This window comes from Aphis gossypii, chromosome 1 (genome assembly GCF_020184175.1).
Source record: "Aphis gossypii isolate Hap1 chromosome 1, ASM2018417v2, whole genome shotgun sequence".
Classification (NCBI taxonomy): Eukaryota; Metazoa; Arthropoda; class Insecta; order Hemiptera; family Aphididae; genus Aphis; species Aphis gossypii.
This window is the reverse complement of record NC_065530.1, coordinates 22748404-22772989: the sequence shown is the minus strand read 5'-3', so window position 1 is coordinate 22772989 and position 24586 is coordinate 22748404. Positions and strand designations below refer to the sequence as shown.

Below are 24586 nucleotides of genomic sequence, written 5' to 3'. Positions count from 1 at the left end.
AATTATTACAAAATGTATACAAAATTTCTTTATTAAATTTATGGATTAATTAGCAGGTATTAAATGTTTGAAATAATCTAAAATGTACAAAATATATTTAATATCCTTAATTTCGTTACACATACTATCAAATACTAACTAACTATATGTAATGTAATAAAACACATTACCAATAGCGATTTGTGACTTTTTATAAGGTAAAATATTTAACATGTCAATCTCAAAAATGCGTTACCTTATATTATGCTTATGAATAGAATAGTAATAAATAAGTGTTTAACATAACATTTTAAATAATATCATAAAAAGTATTTATGATATAATATTTATTGTATGAAATAAAATTTCAAGAAGTTTAAAATTATAAAAATATTCCTACAACATTTTATATATTATACCTATTAACATAATATTAGAGTTTACAATAAATTAATAGTTTACTTTAAACTATAAAATAATAATCATCGAAATCCTATTATTACACCTCAAATTGTATATTTTACCTAATTTGTTAATACTTTATTTTTAATGCATTCACAAAATATCATCAAAATTTATTAAATTATGTTATTTATAATTATATTAGTTAAAAATATGTAAAATAAAATTTAAATTTGATTCTAAACATTTTAAAACCATACATCCTAATAAGAAAATTAAATATAAGTTACGAAAATAATCTGTCAGCGACATCTAATAGTTTGTTCTATGATAAATTTCACAGTTCAAGTATTATAATTACACTATATTTTTATGTATCTATGTTGATTGGTACATAAAATATAAATTATTTTCTTAAATTAAAATTAATAATAGTAATAATTATGTTATTTAAACTAGTTAATTCTAGCTAAAATAACATTCTACTAATATAAACAATGAAAAATCAATAAATTATTTTACACGAGCGTTTCTTTTGAGAATGATTATCTTGTCTGTTATATATTTTAAAATATATACACTGTATAAGTTATTTTTAGTTTATTGAACGCGATTATGTTATAAAAATAATTAACAAATATATCACAAAAATTGAACAATTTAAAGCAAACTAAATTCAACTGTTTTATTTTATATTTAACTTCACGTAAATTCTATTTTATAGATACATATTCACGAGTTTCTGCTACCTTATATTCTACTTACCGCGTTGTTTTAAGGGAAATAAATGATTATTACTATGTAGGATTCTGTGCTTATAATTTTGTATGAAAACAAAATATGAATAAATATACCTATACCTCAACCCTCGAGGCGAATTTCCCAAATAAAGTGAACGTGAACTTAATAACAAAATAAGACTCGGTGGTAACATTATTTATGGAATGTTTTTTGGAGTAGATGGATATTCAAGGACCGTATCGAATAATGGGATAAAAATATACTACTTGCGTGTGAACAATTTTCACAAAAAAAAAAACTTGAATACATTATTTTTGTATTTTTTTCAAAAAAAATGTAAACATAACTTTTTACACATTGTTTTGTTTTATACAATGCAATTTCCACAAATTAATTGAATTGAATAAATCATTGTCGAAAATAATGTCCGAGGACAAAATTGTTTATAATAATTGTTGTAACAATAAAATAAGGTTTTGTCGAATGACACCATGTAGGATTTGATTGTAATTTGTTCAACATGGAGTATACTGTTCCATAAACTATTAAGTTCTAAATTAATAATAAACGACTCTTAAAACATATAACGATTAAAATAATTGTAAGTATAGTCGAACTTATACATATAAATCTAACATATTATTTAATCAAAAGTGAAATGATTGAAGAATGTGTATCATTTGTCTGACTACAGTTAAATTAAATTAGTTTATTTATTACCTGTAAACAAAATGTGTATCATTAAAACATTATTTACGTAAAAGTTTATAATGTTTGAAATATTTACAACACAAAATTGTGAAATATTGTAAATTTGTAATACTTGTTTTAGTTATATTGACGAAAAATCCTATCTTCTAAAATTTTTTTTTTCAATATCATATTATATAATAATATTTTATAAGTTGTTCAGCAGATTGAATGTATGCGTCAAAAAATTAAATATTTTATTAATAGATAAATTATATTGAAATAATTATTATGTTTGACAGTTTTTATTGATAATTTTGGATATCATATTTATTCAGTGTATTTCTAGTTTCATTCTAATTGATTTAATATTGTTATATACCGATACATATGTTTTCTAAATTATAAGTGATATGTTATATTAGTAGATTAAAACAATAAACATTTGTGACTTACTAAAAAATGTAATACATTACTAAAAAAATAAAAATAAATGTGTTCGTAAAATCATGATAATAATATGTATACTATAAGGTTTTTATAGAAATTTAAACATTTCAATCAATATGTTTACTTTATCGAAATTGTATTGTAACAAAAACATTTAAAATAAACAATTTTTGAAACAGTAGTATTTGCAACTTATAAACTAAATATAAACATAATTTTTCAAAACAAATACATTTTGATGCATGTTTATACTTTTCATTAAAACCATGTTTAACGTTGATTCATATGGAATCATTATCAAAGTTGTAACTGATGGCACATTTTTTAATAATTTTTAAGACCCAAATGGATTTATCTACTTTCTAGTGTGGTTATGTTAAGTTTTAATAACGTTTGTAAGTTTACAATACTAGTATGATGAATGACGATAATAATATAAAAACATTCGTATCGTAAGAACGCTCATCTTTAAATTTTATTATTATATTTCAATTATCAGTACCTATCTACAAAGATAAATAATATTATAAATACCAAAAGTATATATAAATAAAAATTAGATTTTTTGTAATCACGATTATCATTAACGTAAAGTAATGTATAGGTACAATAAATAATAGTATAATAATATATTGTAGCTATTCAATTTAAAATGATTATATTTAAAAAAATAGAAATATAATGAATCATAACGATAACACCATTAACCTATTTCACCTATTTCATTTTGTAACACAACATTATTTCGTATTTTTATAAATCCTATCAGAAACAAAAAAAAAAATGCCTTAGATTGTATATTTTGATGAAAAAATGGCATAACTATACAACGGCCTAGTTAGTTTCCACTATATGTATACTACCCGCTACACGAATATTGTTAATTTTATTGGATTTTCAGTTACCTTACATTATACATATATTTAGGGACGTTAAAATAAAATTACATGAAGGAATATTAAGTTAGTTTCAAATATAATTGTGTTGAACAAAAAGTGCACGCGTATGAAAATGTATTTTATTTTTATGTCGGTCGAAGTTTATCTCGTATGCGAGATGTACAAAAAGCAATAAAAATCATTATGATAAATTATATGTATAGACGATATTTTAGGAATGTGCAAAACATTGTAAGAAAAATTGTTCAAAACCAAAAAATATTTATTTTGTTAACTTCTCATCCAATATAAATAGAATTTATTTAAATAATCATAACATCGTGTTAATATCATAAAAATTGCGGTTTTACATGATTTTTCAAATATACTTGTACACTGTAAACAGTGTAAACCACTTAAACTGCGTTATTAATAAACGTAATAAAATAATGATATTATTCTGCTTTTATTTATAAATAGATGATTTATTAAATTTTTAATTAGTATTGGTGTATACTATAGATTTTATATTTCATATATTATAGCATATTCCTCCTGTGGTGCATGGTGTTGAATTACTACATTATATCATCTTGTATTATCTTTATTAGTTTTTACGGGTCAGGTGAGTCAGCTGTGTATTAATTATTGCTTTAAGTTTTACGTTACTCACTCAGGTATGAATTATTCAAAATACACCTGCCACAATTGGAACATGTCCAGTGTCCCATTTAACTAACCTTATTCTGACGTGCCTTTGTACCCGATTTTAATTAAGCTAATTCGGATACGGTGGTCGCCGTTTGGAATCTCTCATCGTAAATTAGTAAACTATCGATGTCAGAAATTTACCTCGTAGATCATTATTAAGGGAAAAAAATGTTAAAGCACGTCCATATTTAATAAAGAAAAATAATTGTTTACATATTTTAGTTTAAAATTATATTATTTTTTTTCTTGTGTATAAATGTACAGTACAGTATTATAAAGGAAAAACATGTAATTATCACATAATATTGTAAAAGGCATTGTGCACCAATAATTAATACTATTTTATTACATTTTGTTTAATTAGAACCAATGTAACCTGTGAAATTGACTCAATTTTAAAATGAAACAATACAATAGGCTAACCTGTGACAATTAAAAATTGTATATAAATTAAATTTTCTTTTCTAAAATATAATATTCAAATTTAAATTCTTCTTTTAGGTATAAAATGGTTTTTTGTGATATATAGATATATGATTATTCTTATCTACTTATCATAACGCATATAGTAGTACTAATACAGATTAAAAACAACTAATCACTCAGACAAACTTATACATACATATAATATTATGACTGATCTACACAAGAATGCCTAAAAACAATTTAAAACATTGCAATTTAGTTATTATTAATTTAACTTACAACAAAAACGACGATTAATTAACATGAAATAAAATAGAATAACCGTATAGGATCTACAAAGAAACTTCTGTACGTGCCTTGATTAAATTTTAGTTATATAAGATCTAAAACTAACGGATTTAACTAACAGTAAACAACTATATCATCCATTGTAGCATTATTGTATGTATATGTTTGAAATAATGTTTTTAAAAATGTGAAAATAATTTATTTCAGCAAAATTTAATTACAAGCAAAAAAAAAAAACTTTTGCGGGGTGTGTAATTTAAAGATAATTAGTCAAATCGTACTGTAGGTAAATAGTTTATAAAACGTTTAACTTATTTTTAGTTAAAACAATAAATGTGCACAATCTCACAGTCGCAATACATACGACTGTATGAAATACTATGTATTAAATGATGTATTTACTACTTAATATAATAAATAAGGTATATAATTATTTAATCTTTATGTTTTTTTTTCTATTTTTTAAGTTTTTAAATCTATAGGTATATTTTAATATTTTATATGATATTATATTATGTGTAGATATTATTTTTAATAAATAAAAATACGTTGTTTTATTGATTTTTTATAAAAATAACTTTGTTGTATGATGTTATTTAAAGAAACAAAGTAAGACCACTAACATGATATGATGATAAGAAATATATTTATATCTATACTAATAAAATGCACTTTAATATGGTTTTTTTTTTTTTGCACAAATAAAATAAATTTAGTTTTAACATAAAACAATACATGTTCATAAAGTTATTTTCGGTATGTAACTTAAGTGTTTAATACGTGACTAAAAAATATAGTTCTTGCACGTGCTAGGTTTATTTAAAATCATATAAAAGAAGTATACCTACTATTATAGTTTTCAAATGCATGAATATAATTAAAAATGTACTTTGAATTGTTAAGATTAAATATATCAAAAATAATTTGAAAATATAATAAAAATAGATTTTAAATAAATTTTCAAATATATAGTTGTTATATATTAACTATTACCTAAGAAATGTATAGTTGTTTTAAAGCAAATTTCAAAAATATTTAATTCGTATATTCGTACACCTTTAACACACAATTTGAGGATAGTTTAGTATTTTCTTTATAAACTACAAAATAAAAAAAAAATAAATAAAAACTTGTCACTCACTGAATGTATTACTAATTTTTATTCATTGATCTATGACGGAAAACACTGATAGAGCATTTCCACAACGATTTTCTAGACTTATGTCGTTATTATAGCCTGTGTTTTCAATACCGGACATTGCACTAGCGAACATTTCAAGTTTTTATAGTTCCAAAAAGAAATTGATATTTTTCTTTATCGGTTTTATAAAATGTATTTACCCATAACGGAAATCCGCAGAAAAAGCTCAATACATTTATCTAGAACCTAAATTCATATAAATCTTTCTGCAAAGTAGTTAATAATAATAATAATGATAATAGCATCAATTATTTTAAATAACATTAAAATTAGAAATAACAAATTTTTAAATATCAAATACTTGATGTTACATTTATTTATTTAATGAAAATTAGAAAAAGTAGGTAATCGTTTGGCTGTACAGTAGGTATATACGTAGAATGTACGTCACTAAGTATATCACTGAAATAGTTTGTTAAAACTTAATTTAATGATCAATCATTACCTAAGGATAACGATTTTAATCGAAGATGGTCAGTCAGCCCATATTATCAATAATTATATTTTATGATACATTTATATTATTATTGTAATAATAATAATTTATATCACAATTAATAATGGAGCGGCTCGAATTAATTTTTACCAATAACATTTAATTTATAATTTAGTTACCTAATCACTTAGGTACTTATCCAATAAAACCATTGGATTAGCGTAAAAATGTTTGATTTTTCTCAAAGTATTCAAGTACAGGAAATTTTTAAACTTTATGTCTCTAGATACAAACTAGATCCAATTTGATATCCAAAACCATCCCCATTTTTAATAATTTAATTATTTTATTAACAACTCATAGTGTAATAATTAAAAAAAAAAACAGTTTATTTATCGCTCCTCTCAAAATCAAAATATTTAATTTTATGTATAAAATATAATACAATGCATTAGCAGTTTTAAGTATCTACAAATACAATTTTAAAATAGAGTCAAAATAACTATAATCGTTATTCTTCCTTAAAATATCTTTCGTCAACATATTAACATAATATTATAACGTCTATAAAAAAGTTCGTAGTTACACTCACAATACGTACTTTTAAAATTTAATAATTCAATTTATAATATGGAGAGTTAAAATTCATAAAAAAAAAAAAAAATAATTATAACAATAATGTTGTAATAAATATTTATCAATATGATAATATATTTCCAGTACAAATTTACTAGGTAAATGGGTAAATGTTATCGACTTTTCCTTTTGAAAATCAGGATCATATTAACATACATACTATATATTTTGAATGCAATATGCAATTTAAATTGAAATTCTTTTGTTGAATATTTGAACACACGTATACGTTATTTTTATAACTACATCAAGTTAATATTCCATACCAAATATATTATTATTTTTGTTATCGTTACCTACTGATGAAAAGTAAAAATAATATTTGTACAAACCTTTCCAGTAAGCGTAAGAATCACTGCCGCTATTCGATTCATTTGTATGATTATTTCGAAGACTTCTAAGACCAAAGTCAGCAATTTTTAGAACGAACCTGCTATCAACAACACAATTGCTAGATTTGAGACCACCGTGAGAACGAAGTTCACTATTATGTAAATAGCACATTCCCTGAAAAAAAAAATATAGTATAAACTCTATTCCTTTATAAATATATAATAGTTTTAGTATCACAGAGATATTCATAAAAACGTTTTTAATTCGTATAAAATGTAAATAATAATAAAAAAATATCTTTATTTTGTGACGCTTTATAGTACAACGATTGAGACGCAGAATAGTTAGTAAGTTTTTAAAATATAGTCGAGTTAGATATTGTAATTTTATAAATTACCTACATGATACGATTTTAATTTGGGCTCATGAAATATTAAAAAATATATTATCCTGCATAAAAACATTATACATCTAAAAATAATATCAATACTAAAATATAATTCATATTTTAATAAGAAAAATCTATACATTTTAGGAACATTAATTATTATTTTTGATTTTTATGCCCAACATATGATTGAGTCTAAGTAAATAGAACGCCAGGTTTTTCGGAATTTTTCAACGATTATATAATATGTTACGGTAAATCATGTTATATAGAAAAATAACGATGTTCGTCGGTTATTAACGTTATTTACCTATGAATGTAAGAGATATCGTTATTTTCTAGAGAAGAATGTTAATAACCGTATGCAATGGGAAATGTTGGTTTTATATAATAATCTACCTATATATAATAAATTTTCAAGGAGCAATGTTAAGGTGGCTGCTGAACTAATTGTTATAGGTAGGAACTAGCTAGGCAAACTAATAAAACTTTATCAGGACCAGATAACTCAGATAAGGCGTAGGTACCTATATATTTTAATATGATGGTCGTCCAACATTGGTAGATGTTACATTTAAAAATATCATATCTAACGAAAATTATATAGTTGATTATACTAATTTTAAATGGCTATTTATATACATATTATCTGTAAAACTTAAAACGAAAATATAAAAAATATCTTTATGAACAATAACAGGATGATAGTAACTATTTTTTGTCTACTAAGAATTATGGTGATCTTATTGAACAAATTAGAAAATCAAAAATTATTTTAAAATTAGCTAGTAATAATTCTGTTGTGGGTTCTCAAGGGTACCATCGCTGCCATTCTAATTATGGTTGAAACAATAAACTTTGTGCTTGTTCTGGGACTGAAAAGTTGTGCAACACTAAATGTTACGTGGTGCCACTTGTAAAAATAAATAAATAATAATAATCATAATGCATTAATTTTATTTAAAAAAAAAAAAATCTACATACGAGTATATAATTGATAAAATTATAAAATTTGAGTTTCACGTGCATATATGGTCTTAAACAATAATTATCTGTGTATTTGGTCAATAACGTTAATAACCGGCAGATAACGTACATTTTCATTTAACATAATTTACCGTGACATATTCACTTTTAAGAAATATTTATGCAATAGTTATGTATATATTTCATAATAATTAGTATATATATTTTGGTTTTAAAAAATACGACTACAGAGATTTACAAAAATATACGAATATAAAGCTTAAAATAGTTCTCTTTTCTCTATTGGAATTTCTCTAAGAAATATTGTATGAAATTTAAAAAAAAAATAACTATCCATAAAGGTTATAGTAAAAACCCTTGGGTGTATTTTAAAGAAAATATACAATATTAAACACAGTACGTAAACATATCTAAAATGTTTATATAACAAATAAAAGTACACGAAACATTGTTTTACGGATTATGTTTAACATACATAACTCGTAATTGAAAACTGTTGTTTTCAACCCAAGTTAACTATACATGATGAAACATGATAATATGTATACAAGGAGATCTTTTCGTTATTATTATTTTTATTGTTTTTATTTTATTATTATTATTATTATTGTATTTATATACTATCGTTTATAAACACGAGCGTTGAAGAACAGACTACAAAATAATGATGTGGTCAACATATCATTATACCTGAAATTAATTGCGGTCTAACACCACGCTTTGCCGAGACTCAAGATCAATATATTACTTTACGGCGAGCGTGGTCATTCTTTCTAACTATATATTTTTGTGTTAATTTAGGTATCGCGTTCTTAAATAACGTAAAGCAAACTCATTCTCAACTTGCAAAATAAAATTGCTTGCGTATTCTCTTATATCTCGGAAGTTGTATTTATTGTACGTTATAATAGCTATGTTATACATTAATCTTTTTGAGAAAAGATAAAATATGAACGTTCTTAGCGAACTAAAGTATGGAAAAAATATATGTTGTATAATTACTTTAACCATATCATGCATCAGACTGTACCGGAACATCCAATCTAGTTTAAATTGGTCGTTTTCAAGAATGTCCTGTAAACTTCCTTTTGGACAATACTCGGTCAGTAGCCAACAGTAATTGGGTTCTATGCACGCTCCATAAAACCGTACTAAATGGTCATGATGCAAATCTTTCAACTGAAATAAAACATAATTATTTTTTAATACGATTTTTATCATTAAATAATCAACCTTAACACCTACATACTCAAAAAGTTACTAGGTATGCTTAAATGCTTAACCGTGTATGGTAGTCTTTTTTTAAAATAAATAAAGGTTGGTATTTGTAAAATATATTTATAAAACGAAAAATAAAACAAATAAATTGTAAACATTTCCTTCACAGATATTTTGAAAGTTTTAACATTTGAAATTAAAAATCAAAGTTAGTTAAAAATTCCATTGTAAGCATGACATATTATTGAGTGTTCTTATTTGCTCTACTATTTTTATCTAAAATCAATATATGAGTGTTACCATACAGAAACAGAAGAAAAACCTAAATCTAAAAGCAAATAAAATTATGTTAAGTCTATGATGCATTGATGCACTATAGTTATTTATTCTTCACTGAATGTATAAAAAAAATTCTAGCTTAAACACATCTCTGAACATTTTGAACTTGTTGCAATATCGTAGACGTATGCTTTTGAAGTATTTTACAACTACTTAAAATGTTATAAATCATAAATCAAATGGCTTAATTATCTTCACCTATCACCCTAATACCATATTATATAAAATACCTATATTAATGGCATAATATATATATATATATATATATAATTATTATATATATATATATATATAACTATTGATTATACAGCATTTCGTTAACTCAGAACTTAATCATTAGTATTATCTCCCACGCTTCTCCAAAATTCGTAATCATTAATAATCATTACATCAGTGTCCTAATCCATCTCAATTACTCTGATAGATCTCACTTTTGTCTAATTGGTTTTTCAATGATTTTAAAAAAGTTGTTTTTGATTTTCTCCCTTTTTCTTTAAAATTTCCTTTTTACATTTGAACATACTCATTTTTTATTTCTTGACTATTTTTAAAATATATTTTAAAATTGGCACTTTTATTCTTATATTCAACGAATTATTTTTAGGATACACATAATATGTTGTTACTAATATTTACAATACATAAAATATTATTCATACTTTTTTAATCTGTTGTAAGTTACTTATTTATTATTTATGTTATATTATTGAAAACATATATTTACCTATATAGTATACAACCTAGTATAAATTAGGTCGTGGATATACGAGATTAATTTACACTAAAAACAAACCCGTTTTATTAGCAAAACGCTATATTAAAAACATACTTACCCTCAAGAGTAAAGGATATTAAAATTAATTATACATCACCAAGGTCACTTCAAGTATAAATAAACATCAAACATTCAAATATCCATGTATATATAGTTAAAATACACATTCACACACTCTTAACTCTTGAGTATCGAATTAAGTTTTCTACATACCCTTTTCAATTCCAGCAGGAGAGGACGTGTCAATTCCAAGCGCGATCTCTTTAATGTTTTTAGTGCAACTTTATTACCCTGTAATCAGAAAACATAGTAAAACAATTTGAAAATAAATCGATGAACATATTTATTACACATTCATAAAAATAGTAGCGTATGTGAAACAATATCTGTATAAAATAAAATGAGCTCATTTAGGAATACAGAGTGCTTCACTTAGTAAATTATCTTACAGACTTTTCTTTAGTAAAACATCTATTAAAATTTGAATACTTAAAACTTTCTGTTTATATACTTATAGATTACATATTATTATCAAATCGTTTTTTTATGCAATTTAAGGAATTTTTATCATTTTATGATGGAACAAACTTTTGTTTTTAAAATGTAAACCACCTTTATACAACTTGTAAGTTATTAAGCCAATTATTATTATTATTATTTTTTTTAATATTTATTTTAATAAATAAAGTACTGTGATTAACAGTAAATACATAACATAGAGATACGGATATATGATGATTTAAAAACTATAATGGATGGTATATGTAAATATTTGAATAATATTGTTTACATATTCTAAGTAAAATCATTATTAAAGGACTGTTGTATATAGACCCAGTAAATTAAATGTAATTGATAAATTATAAAACACTCGTTTGAATTTAGAGTTAGATACATCAATATTTTTATTACATTTATTTGATTAACAATTTATTTCAAAAAAGGTAATTTGAAAAACAGAAGTTTAAAATAAAATTGTTATGGTATAATAATCTAAATAATTAAAAAAAAAACCCTTATAAATATTAAAAATTATAAAATAAGAGTTTGTATAATCTTATTAATACAAGGAAAAATAAGGTTGAGAATACTTGGTGAATCATTCTATATATGTCTATACGTCATAATATATCACTATCCTTAAATAAATAATAAAATAATAATTAGGGAGTTTCAATAGCTCAAATATTTTTTATTTCAAGAAACTAAGATTATATTGTCATCCTATATTTAAAAAAAAAACAAAAAACAAAAAATAAATAAAACGATTACTACAATATCTTAATATTTACAATATTATAAATAATTGCAATAATTTAAACATAATTTAAAAAAATGTAAAATGTGGATACTGTTTTGCTGTATAGATTGGATCAAGTAGGTTACTATAATGAATATGTTAAATCTGAATTCAATGATATTTAATTGCATGTGAAACATGATTCTGAACGGAGACAATCGGCCAGTCTATATCTCTGAGCACATTGATGATACGTTTTTTTGATATTTTCATCAAAGTAAAATGTTTTAATATTAGTATTACGATATCCTTATTTAATTTTTGCCAAAAATATTGTATTAATTTTATTATTAATATTTAATTTTAATAATAATATATAATTTATAAAATTATATAATATTTTTGTCATTAACTTTTAATATATATAAATATGTCTCAAGTATTTACGGTTATTCGTTTTTGAATCATAACAAAAAACAAAAATCGTTTTTACTTCCCCAAAATGTGATAACAAACAAACAAAAAAATAACACATTTTATTGTAAAATCAATATATTTAATCCTCTGCTCAGAATTTAAAAATATTTAGTTAAATACCTTTTTATTGGTTGAAATACTAAAAAAATAATGAATAACTTAACTAGTATTATTTAAGTAAACTTGTTTCCATTCGACTAAATGCTCAAAATTAACTATAGTTACATTAGATTATATAGTATTATATACATATAAGTGTGTGTGTGTGTGTGTGTGTGTGTGTGTGATTCTAAAAATATAGATATGAATATATTTATATCTATTTTTTGTATTTAATTTTATAGTGATGTGATCGATATAACGACAACAGATTTAACAAAAATAGTCCAGTGGGTGGACAAATTAAATCCCAACCTTAAAATTAAGATCGGCGTGTATTTATAAAAAGTCTTAAGCTTTTTATCACCAAATAGTAAATATTAACGTACACAAGATCGACAACAAGATAACATAATATAATATATAATATAAGTATATATTGTTATCTATATTATATAAGTGTGCTTGTATGTGTGAGTGAAAATATAAATTTGAATATATTTATAGTAAGAGGTACGTACTTACGTATAATAAAAATGATACATTATTTTTATAATGCGCCTATATTACGTGAAATAACCGCGATCGTTGTAACTGTTATATAAATAGTATCATCAATTTATTCACGTATATTATACAGTAGTTCGTAATGTATACTTTATACTGATCTCACATCGTTTTGAATATGTGGTATACACAAAAATAAAAATAAGAATTATAATCAGGTTATGACAATAGTCTGTTTCGTAAATGGCGTTCATTGCGCCTATTTATTTATGATAAAACTCGAACATCTTCGTTTTATGTACTCATAAAATACATAGAAATTCAAACCATAATACAACACGCTATGCGTAACTCAACAAGATGATCAAGTTTAGTGGTTTTAGATCGGCTTTAAAAACGCAGAGAATGCGTTCACTTTATATGCATTCCAATAAAAATTCGACATGAATACTAACATTATAATTAAAACATTAAAAAAAATTCTGAAGAAACATTATAGTTATATTATTATAATAATTGTAGTATTAGTTTTAGACAATATTGATTTCAAATCTACTACATTCATTAGATTTAGTTAAATAATATCAAACTTGGATTTTTCAATATCCACAATATTTTAATCTTAGTTGAAATTTTCTCATAATAATTTTTTAGAACTTCCATGTATAGTAGAGTACATAACATAATGTAACGTCACGTATTAACTTTACAGTTTAGATATTAAGTTCATTTTAAGATTCCTTGTATAAATAAAGACAATTCCGTAAGCCGTAACCCTCTAAGACGCTTATTTATAACCGATTTAACATAATATAATGTGTACGTATTGTATATGTTTAGAAATTAACCATAATTTGTAATTATTACAGATGAAATTTTGTTTTGATGAACAGAAATTAAATTTTTAATTAAAACTAACGCATTCAAACAATAATTTACCATCTGAAACACTTAAATAGTTGAAATATATTAAAACAAAAAACAAAACAAACGAATTAATTTAATCATATTAAAAAGTGAATGTGACAAAACCATAAGCGTTTCTATTCTCTGACTGTCTTTAAAATATTTATAGTTTCAATAATATATCTTATATCTATAGTGAATCTATCATATATTATAACCTATAGATATTTAGTTTAAACTTTAACTAATTATTTTTTTTAGTTGTATTTAGTAAAATTCATAAACTTACTGACTGAAATTAAAAAAAAAAAATTCTTCGCCATACTAAACCATTAAGATTCTTTATTTTTCCTATTTATAGTTAAAATGTATGTAATTATATTTATCACACTATGTTATTTGTATATAAAATTTACTGTTAAAGCAATTAAATATATCAAGACATTATTATATATTTACATTACTGCATGTTTTTATTAAAAAAAAAAACATAAAATAAAAAAAAACAAACCAACAAGAAACACAAAATTAGTTTTGCTTATAAAAGGATTTAAGAAATATAATTTAAAACCAACTAAAATCTACAAGTCTTACTCAAATTAAAATAATTAAAAACGAAAATTATATTATGGTTATATCATAAGAATAATAATACATTTTAAAGTTAGTCATTGCGTTGTTGTCAAATAATTTTACATTTTACAAATAAAATTTACTTCTAAAAATCAAACATACGCAAATTATTATGTTTATTATGCTTATAATAAAATATAACTAGTTTTGTTTTAAACTACCTACTTATTTATTTTATCACTATATTGTGTGCATTATAAAATGTTTCAAATCTATATATGTATATAAATATATATATGACTAACTATTAAAACGTTTTTCAGTCCCGGTTTAAATGCTTGTCTCACTAAGATCATATATTCATAATTTTCATACTACTAGAAATAAAAAGTCAAATTTGAGTTGTATCTACATCCATGTGATTTGAATATATTTTTATAAAGCGATTGTTAAAATATTTTAATTTTATGACTCGGCAATCATTAATGATGCAAAAATGTTTCAATTCTAAGTAGTCCATTTTAACGTAACTTTGATTAATAGTGACGAAACTTTCTTAGATAACATATAATATCATGTATAATTTTAAACAATTATTTAGATACAACATTCTAAAGGTTCTAATCTAACTGTTCGATTAGAACACTTATTTCAAAAGAACAATTTTATTGTTTGTATCTTTAATTTTAGGTTTCAGTTACTAAATTAGATATTACTTTTCTCATTTATGTTTTTAACTACCTACTTGCACAATAAATACATAATTGAAAAATTATCAAAAATAATAACAATTCATAACATAGGTTAAGTGTTAACAAATTTATAACTTCCAAAAAAGGTTTTTGGTTAAAATTTTGTAATCTAATAGAAGATTTAAAAAAAAAAAAAATGAGAAATTATAATTAATTTTTATGAATTTCTTATAAAATTAATGAAATGACCATAAAATAAAACCTTTCACCAGTAAATTATATACTAATTATATAATTGATTAAAATAATTTTTAATTAATGGTTTTAATAACAATATACCATGTGAGATGGTTCTAACTATAGCAAAGAAATATTTTGTAGTGATCTCTTTTCAATGATTGATGAAGCATTATGAAACTTTAAAAAAAATTAACATCAGGAACAATTCTTAAAAACACAATAAAAACAAAAAATAGTTTAAAACTTATGTAAATACTCGTATACTACAGTTTATATATGTTTGTTTATTAATATAATTTCTTTATTCTCGCACAAAGTTTAAAAAAAAAAAATAGTTGAAAGTAACCCAAGCATTATAGTTGTTATCGATAAAAAGAATTGTAAAATCGTTTATCTTATAGTAGAATCGAAAAAAAGTAAACATGCTGAATAAGTGGAATACAATGCCAAGTTATGTCGTGACACCCATTTGCAGTAATAATAACTATTTAGAATCTATCCAGGATAAGTGATATTTGGGAAAAAATATTAAAACGAAACCGAAATAAAGATACGTTGTTTTTTTTTATATATACAAATTTACCCCGCTCTACTCTTAAAGCCAATATCATTTTTCTGGAATAGAAAAACGTCTGTAAATATATAGGTACTGTAAAATATTAATGCAAAAAAATCCTATTGGAACTTAAAATCATATATATTTTGATAATTTATTGTGATTAAATAATCAATCGAGAATGAATAACGTATAATAACAGCTAAAATTATATTAGACATTATAATAATATGTCATATTATATTGCTTATTTATCAATAAATATTAACAGTAGTTCTGTTATTCTATTGAAAATCTTGCAATGTATAAATTGTCTGATTCAATAAATCGATGAAATACCTGATACCAAAATATAACAAACGCTGGCCAGTAACGATTTGACTTTTTTTTTTTATCTAACCAATATTTTTTAAAAACAAACACGCAAAGTTATTAGTACTATTTATTATTAAAATATTCATCCGTTCTAATTTTAGTGAATTACGTTAAACTCGTGTGGGCAATCTTTACGAAAACGGTACAATCATTTTGTGATTGTAATAATATCACAACAACAAAATCATATTGTGTCACTCTACGCTATGTCAGATAATTCGGCGGTCGCTGATTTGTTAGAAGCTTCGTCACTGCAGACCATTAACACCACCACCATCACCAACACCTCGATGACGACCACCTCTAACACCCCAATCACTAGCACCAGCAGCTCAATCACCACTACCGCCATTAGCACCACCAGTACCACTCCTGGTCCATTGAACCACGACGGCATGCGCCGGTTGTTTATGGGCAACTTGCCGAAGATAAAATCGGAAGTGGAAATTTGCGATGAGGTCAGCCGTATTACGGACGGCCTCGTGCGCGTTATTACGTACAAAAACTTTGAAAATCCCATGCTGCACAGAGGCTTCTGTTTTCTAGACTACGGGTCAAGTGCGGCGGCCGCGGAGGCCAAACATCGGCTGTCACGGTGCACGGTATTCGGATGCAAGACGATCGTCGACTGGGCGGATCCAGAACCGGAACCGGATGCCCAACAGATGGCAACCGTTCGAATACTGTTCGTACGGCAGTATGGTGGCACGCTCGACGAGCGTACACTGGCCGACATATTCGGCAAGTACGGCACGGTCGAACGTGTCAAGAACCTAAAAAATTACGCGTTCGTGCATTTTGAACGTCGATCGGACGCCAAAGACGCTATGGACGCACTGGATGGTGTCGTGGACGAAGCGACCGGTATCCGGATCGACGTATCATGGGCCAAACCACCCGCCGAAAAGCACGTCCGGGAAAGGGTGCTCCGTGACCGGGAACGGCGTATTAGGTTGCAGACGCTTCACGGATTCCACCGCTCCGAGCACAAATCCGATAATTTCCAGTTCAAAGACAAGACGTCCGATACCGCCGTCTCCGCGTTTGCCTCAAATACCGAAATCGGTTCCACGGTACCGTACTCCAACTACGATCACTACGTATACGACTTCGGTGGACAGACGTTTGATTGCATGTGTCGAGTTCAGCGAACCGTCGATGAGGTACCACTGCAAAGACAACCGGAACTACAACGAAGACAACCGGAACAAGGACAAAGCTGCCGCCAGTGCATAGCTAAAGCGTCGGTTCCGGCGTCAATGGCAACCTTGTCGGTGAACAGTAACCGTAAACGCAACGACAGGGATAATAATAGCGCACAAACACGATGGCCGCGACTGCGGATATCAAACCAACATCGAGACACAGCCGTAAACAACCCTTCCACCGCTCGACACGATCACGGAGATTGTGCCAACGAAATTCCACATTTGGACTCGATTATTTTACACTTTTTTCACAAAATTAGTCGAGACCAATAATATAACCGATTCGATCTAGCCTCCGTTATCATTACAGATTTCAATGTAGGTCTATATTAATAACCTTGTGCGATGACGTTGGTAGAAATAAAAATAATTAAATACCTAAAAATGTATTATAACTGATTTTTTTTGTGTGTCTTCAGGATTGTAAAAATAAAATATAATTAATTAATGCTATTTATAATGAGTAAATCTTACTAAATATAACTGACAATAATTATTATTTTAGAGAATCGATTTTAATTAAAGCTTTGACCAATTTAGAATATTGGCATTGATTTGAGTGATACCACCGTTAATATAATCAACATAAAATAGTAAGAGTATAATATTAATAATACCTCTGAGTACTTAAGAGAAGATATCCCAAGTAACTATTGTTCATTTTATACCCACCCTTCTTTTAACGTGACCAAATAACTTTGACACCGGCTATTTTGGTACGGTCAATTTACCACGATCAGTATACGTACATTGAATCCATTGAAATACTCACATAATACAAATGTAATGGCTGTACCCGTATTATTGCTATAGTCGTGAGGCCATTAAAGTATCGACATAATATTATGGAAAAATTGTAACATGAAACTACGAGACGTACAGTGAAAAATAAATTATTGATCAATTCCTCATAGTGAATAAGATAACCATAGTTAATCATACATGAAATACGATAAATTTGAATTTTGTGTTAACTGCTAAATTATTGTGTTCAACAAGATAACTTTTAATTGGTACAATATTAAATAACGATCTATTGATTTCTGGTAACTTAACCTTTGATTTAATATCAAATATTTCTACATAGATACATTAGGTTTTAATTCATCAACTTATTTTTTACCTTAAAAATATTTTTATAAGAATTTTAGCAACCATTATTGTCCAATCTTCCCAAGTCGACCATATAATATATCATGCTATGACGGATTCTCATTTCTGCATTTTACTAAAAACTGATTTTGTAGTCTTCAAGCGTAAATGTAGCTTATGTAACATCTTATTGTATTATTTTTGCAGATATTCCATCTGATATCTGAGTTTTTAAGTTATTCAAGCTATAAATAGTCATTATAATTTATTCTGTAGTTAAATTGTTCACTCTTTCTTCTTGTTATTTTTTTTATGTTGGTACTGATTATTCTAACACGCCACTTAATTAATTTTTTAAAATACTCCTTCTATAGTCCTATATGGCTATTTTCTCACGAGACTTTGTTAAAATAATTGTTTTACTATCCTTTTTAGTGTTTTAATATTGGTTTTTATAAAGTAAAAATTTGAATTAATTGTGAAAGATAAAGTTTTCATAGTAACAAACGGTTCAGATACAAACTTTTAACATAATATATTTAATATAAGTTATGTGTGCAAAAGTTAAGACTCAAATAAACAAAATAAATTTTATTTCTAAAAGACATCCTTTGCTATATTTAGACTTTTAGTTAATAATATTTTGTTTTTGTTTCTATCAATTTCATATGTGTCAAGTTAAGTCAAGAGAATTTGAAACAAAAATGTACATCATGTAAAATAATAAGATTAAATCGTTCAATTCTTGATTCTTCAGTGACAAAATAATTGAATCAAAAGTTTCTATATAAAACGCCAACATACAGTTATTATCACATTGAACAAATACATGTTTACAAATTCTGTCTGTCTACGTTTTAAGCAGTTGCTAATATTTCAAAAATATATCTTATAAAATAAAACAATCTAAATATACATATATATGATATATTTGTAAATATCACTTTGTATTCAATCAAAATTGAATGATATATAAGTAATAAGTATTATAACATGTTTATAATATTATTATCCTAACCTTAATGTATTATAATATTATAGTTTCATAAAATCATAAAATTCTTCAGAGTATGCCTAATATTAATGAAGTTTTGGTTGATATTTCAATCTAAGAAAATTGTTTTGCAGCGTTATAATATTTTGTCCTATACCATAATAATAATAATCCTTGGAATATTAAATGAGAGTAGTTTACATTATAGTCAAAATTTATTATAACGATTAAAAAAAATTACCTATTTAACTAATTCAAATAATTCATCCTAATTAAAAATTCATAATTCAAAGATAAAATTGATCAACGGTTTTATTGTTTTTTTTTTCGGTAACACTAACTTTTGGTAAAATTAATATTCTTAAGACCAAGATAATAAACGAATATTTTACCAGTTTAATTATAAAATATATTTATGCTTAATATTATTTAAATAAAAATTGTGACCAAAAATATAATATTTTATGACAAAATTATTCAACCAATTTATAATACAAACGGAAATATTTTAATTACATGTAATTTATCATTTTTTTTTTTTTAACAAATAAAAATGTCTCGTTGTTTGTACAATTTAAAATAGTCTCAGTGAAGGTGCTTTTACAGATTTACGAGTGTAATAGTATTAGTTCGTTGAATAAAAATTGGGTTTTTATACGAATATTTTCAAACACTTGATCAAATATAATGCTATTACACCAGCATTGTTTTAATCGACTTTGTTATTTAAAAAAATACTTTATATTTAGTCTATAGTCTGTACAGCAAAACAGTTATATTTAAAGGCGTTAAAAATTCAAAAGTATATTTTTTTGTTTTACATTTATAATATGTAACATATTAATCATAATATAAACTACCTTTCAGAAAAATATGTCAACTTTTCGTATATTAATGCACACAACTGGGTATAATTATCAGTAGTTGAAAATCAAATAAAAGGTGATAAATAGTATGATATTAATCATATTTCTGTAGAATATATAAAATTACTTATAGAATGCTAATGAAATTATTGTGTTACGTTTGTGTTGTAACATGCAATTTCAAGTCATAAAAAATTATTGTCCAGGTAGGAATTAATTACAATATTTTGAATAGATATAAATTAAAACTAACCTTCTTTAAAATTCTTCACAGATACTTTTTGTAATATTTAGCACTATGCATTGAAAAACTACTGAGAGAATTAAAAATTGATTTTTTTCTAAATAATAATATACACTCGATGTGTAGTAAAAAAAAAAAAAAAAAATGCTAAATACTTAAAACTTTCAATACAGACTAATTTTAATTAATAATATAATGATATTATCATTATAATCATGTATAATGTGATTCACACGTGAATGTTTACCAATATTTGGTATGAAAAACAATAAATTATTATTAAAATGTTTAAGCTAGACAAATAACATGATAAGGGTTCTTGTATATTTATTTCTAGTAGTGTAGTACAATATCCCTCAGTATAATGATCTAAAAGCTAACCCAATAATAATACTTATCTTCAAAAGGCTATGAATAATATTCAGGTGCATAGTATACGTTTTTCTTATTTTTGTTAAATAGAATAGTTAAACATGATATAAAAAATATTTGTATGTTTGTTAAAAAAAAAAAAAGCAAATAAATCATATAAATGTATAATAATTATTATGGTTATTATGGAAAGCTGTTTAGGTACTAACTTTGTAAAATGCCGTTTGAACGAATATTTGGCGTCCATAGTCGCATTGACTCATGAGACTCATGAGGTCATCTGATATGACGGTCTGTAATTGAAAAAAAAAAAAATAACAAAATTATGTAGCGAATAAAGTTAATAATATAGGCATGTATGTAGTATACACTTAATTATGTAATTAACTTTTAGAAATTCGTGCAAAAGTGTAGATTTGTAAAACATGTTTTTTTTATAAGGTTCACATCATTATTATTAGGGAAAAATTCAGTAAAAAGCGTTGATGGTTTTAAACCCAACAACGTATATACACCATGAGCCAATTATCGTGTTATTAAGGTGGTGGTATAAAAACACTTAAATACACGCATCATTACCTACTACAGTAGCGAGTATGCGACTTAAATTCTTGTAAAACGTACAAAATGTAATGCAATAATAACATAATAGAATATTTTAGTATACTAAATTGTAATATTATTATTACTCTGTGGATATTTTATTATATAGTTGGTTATTTGACACGAAAATGACGGCTACGGTGGGGAGGTGGATTTAAAGTTATTCAGACGTTATGAAAACGAATGTCGTCGTGGTTGTATGTAATAATATATTATTATTTGTATAATTATATAGTGTAAGCATGACGATTTAAAATCAAAGGGTAACGCGTGATGGTAGGGACGACGAGAGGGCTAAATTTAAAGGCATGTCGACTCCTTTCTGAATTTTTTTTATTATTATATTTTTTATAAAAAACGTGTCTTGATAGTATTTAATAAAGTTTCGTACGGCTGTGTTATAATCAGTTTGATTCTCATACTCATATGATGGTGGTTATCACCGTATTAACGGTTAAATATATTCCAAATGTAACTATTAATATATCTATTTTTACAAGGTCATAAATCAAAAAGCATCAAATACGGATACGGGATTCTACTCAAATAAAAAAAATAATAATTAATTAAGAAAAATTAAGAAAATATAATATAACGCATCACAACCGCTGAAGACTGATAGAAAAATCCTAGTACCTAGCCTTAAACTCGGGTCACATCGTAAATATTCGAGGCAGACAAAAATACCTATTTACCTGAAGTGCAATGACGTGAAAAAAGTTTAATATTTGTTTTCTATTTGATTTATTATAATATTGAATGAATGCATACGTTGAGGGAACTTTAAATAAAACACACCCTTTAAAAGGCTTTTTTAATCGTTTTCCTAAACTGCAAACATAATAATAAACGAATATTCCTATTTTCACTAGATATATATATTTAAAGTTTACAAGTTGTTCAATTTTATGTAAGGAATAAAATACGTACAGTATATTATGATTTTTGTATTTTTAAAATGTGTGAACATTATTTATTCTTTCAAAATATAATATTTTAATATTAGCTATTTTTTTTTTTTTTAATCTATTTTAAACATTTTAGGTTAATTATTTTATGAAAATTTTCTATTGTAACATATGATTATTTCGAATATAATTAATACTTTTTATTTTTTACTACTTAAAAAAATGAAATTTAGTTTTGCAATCAAAATCCAAGTATAATAAGATGATTATAATATTAAATTATAAAATTATCTTAATTATTATTATAATTGGTTTGTTTAGCCTATGAAATATGCATCATAAAACAATTGGCTTCATGGAAACACCATGAAATGTATTAACAACGGAAACATAAACGGACATTAAGAACGAATTCCTCTCTGTGTATAATTTTCGATTAATGCAAAGCACAACAGAACGTAATAATTGCATAATTTACCCTTTGGCTGTTTCTTCTAATGAGACTTGTCATACTAGTTTTCCATTTTTCCTGCGGCACTTTTATGATGTCGTTGCAATTGACTCTCCACGTCATGGATGCAATTTCAGCTTCAAGTTTATAATGTCTGGAAATAAAAATATTAAAATTACCATAATTATATTTTATAAGCGCTATTGTTTATAAAAAAGTACGATATGACGTATATTATGTAAATCAATAGAAATCTAAGTAAATTTTTCATAGAAAATTATTTTTATTTTCAATAAATACAACAATTATTATTTATTAGTATATAATAAAGTAACTCTACTTATTATTGTAAATTATTTTTCTATAAAAGTACCTAAAAAAAAAACAAATTAAAAAAAAAAAATATTAATTTATAAAAAAATGAATTGTTTTGTTAAACCTTCTTAGTTATAGTCTTAGAATAATATATATATATATATTATAAGCTATAGAAATATTTCTGAACGGCGATGAACGTCTTACTTTGACACTTATGCAATTTCATTTCACGTCAAACAAATTTAAATCAACCACATTGTCAAAACGTAAAAAGCAGTTTTTTGAAAATATTTTTTTAGTAAACACTGTGAGCCATAAACCAATAGTTGAAAAAAAAAGTTTTTCTACTAAAATATTTTTACATTTAGACGCTGAAGCACTTAAGTATATTGAATATAAATATATAATACAGATGTTAATGTAATACATCGATTTTATTTTATTTTACCTATTATATTTTTGTTTTCTGAGATATTGATGTTTCATAATTAGTTTAATATGAAGAAAAAATATATTAAAAAAACTAAGCAAAATAATATACTCTATCATAAAATAATTTATATTTCTGAATTTCAGTTATATTAACTATTAAGTCATAGTATGTACAAATATGTAATCAACAAAACATCATAAATAAAACATTTTTGTATTATTTTAGAAAATTAAACAATATTTTAAGCACATGTAAACTAGAGATTGCATAAAAAACCTTAAACTTAATATTCAATAAATCAAATGATTTCTTTAAAAAATAATTTTAAAATTATAAGTACAGAATAAAAACTACATAGGTATAATTCATTACTTGCATAATAAATTATAATATTAAATATAAGCACATGAATATTATATCGTAGAACTTAAGTCATGAAATTGAAAAAATATTTAGGTCATTAATCAAATAATAATATTTAGTTGTCATATCTGATGTTTTAACCAATAGAAAATATACAAAAAATGTATTCTGTAACAGTTTTTTCAGTATAA

At 24.6% G+C, this 24586-nt stretch overlaps 1 protein-coding gene across 9 annotated transcripts in view; it reads right to left on the bottom strand.

The window, feature by feature from the left end:
* The window catches only part of LOC114129154 (atrial natriuretic peptide receptor 1), a 273402-nt gene that overhangs the window by 118252 nt on the left and 130564 nt on the right, over positions 1-24586 (bottom strand). For all 9 annotated transcript variants that reach the window (XM_050210999.1, XM_027993800.2, XM_050211002.1 and 6 more), the window contains 5 exons: positions 23309-23435; positions 21529-21612; positions 11092-11169; positions 9549-9725; positions 7171-7345 (listed from right to left, as the gene is read on the bottom strand). In XM_050210999.1, the coding sequence (XP_050066956.1) occupies positions 7171-7345; positions 9549-9725; positions 11092-11169; positions 21529-21612; positions 23309-23435 (641 nt within the window). The remainder of the gene's footprint in view (positions 1-7170; positions 7346-9548; positions 9726-11091; positions 11170-21528; positions 21613-23308; positions 23436-24586) is intronic.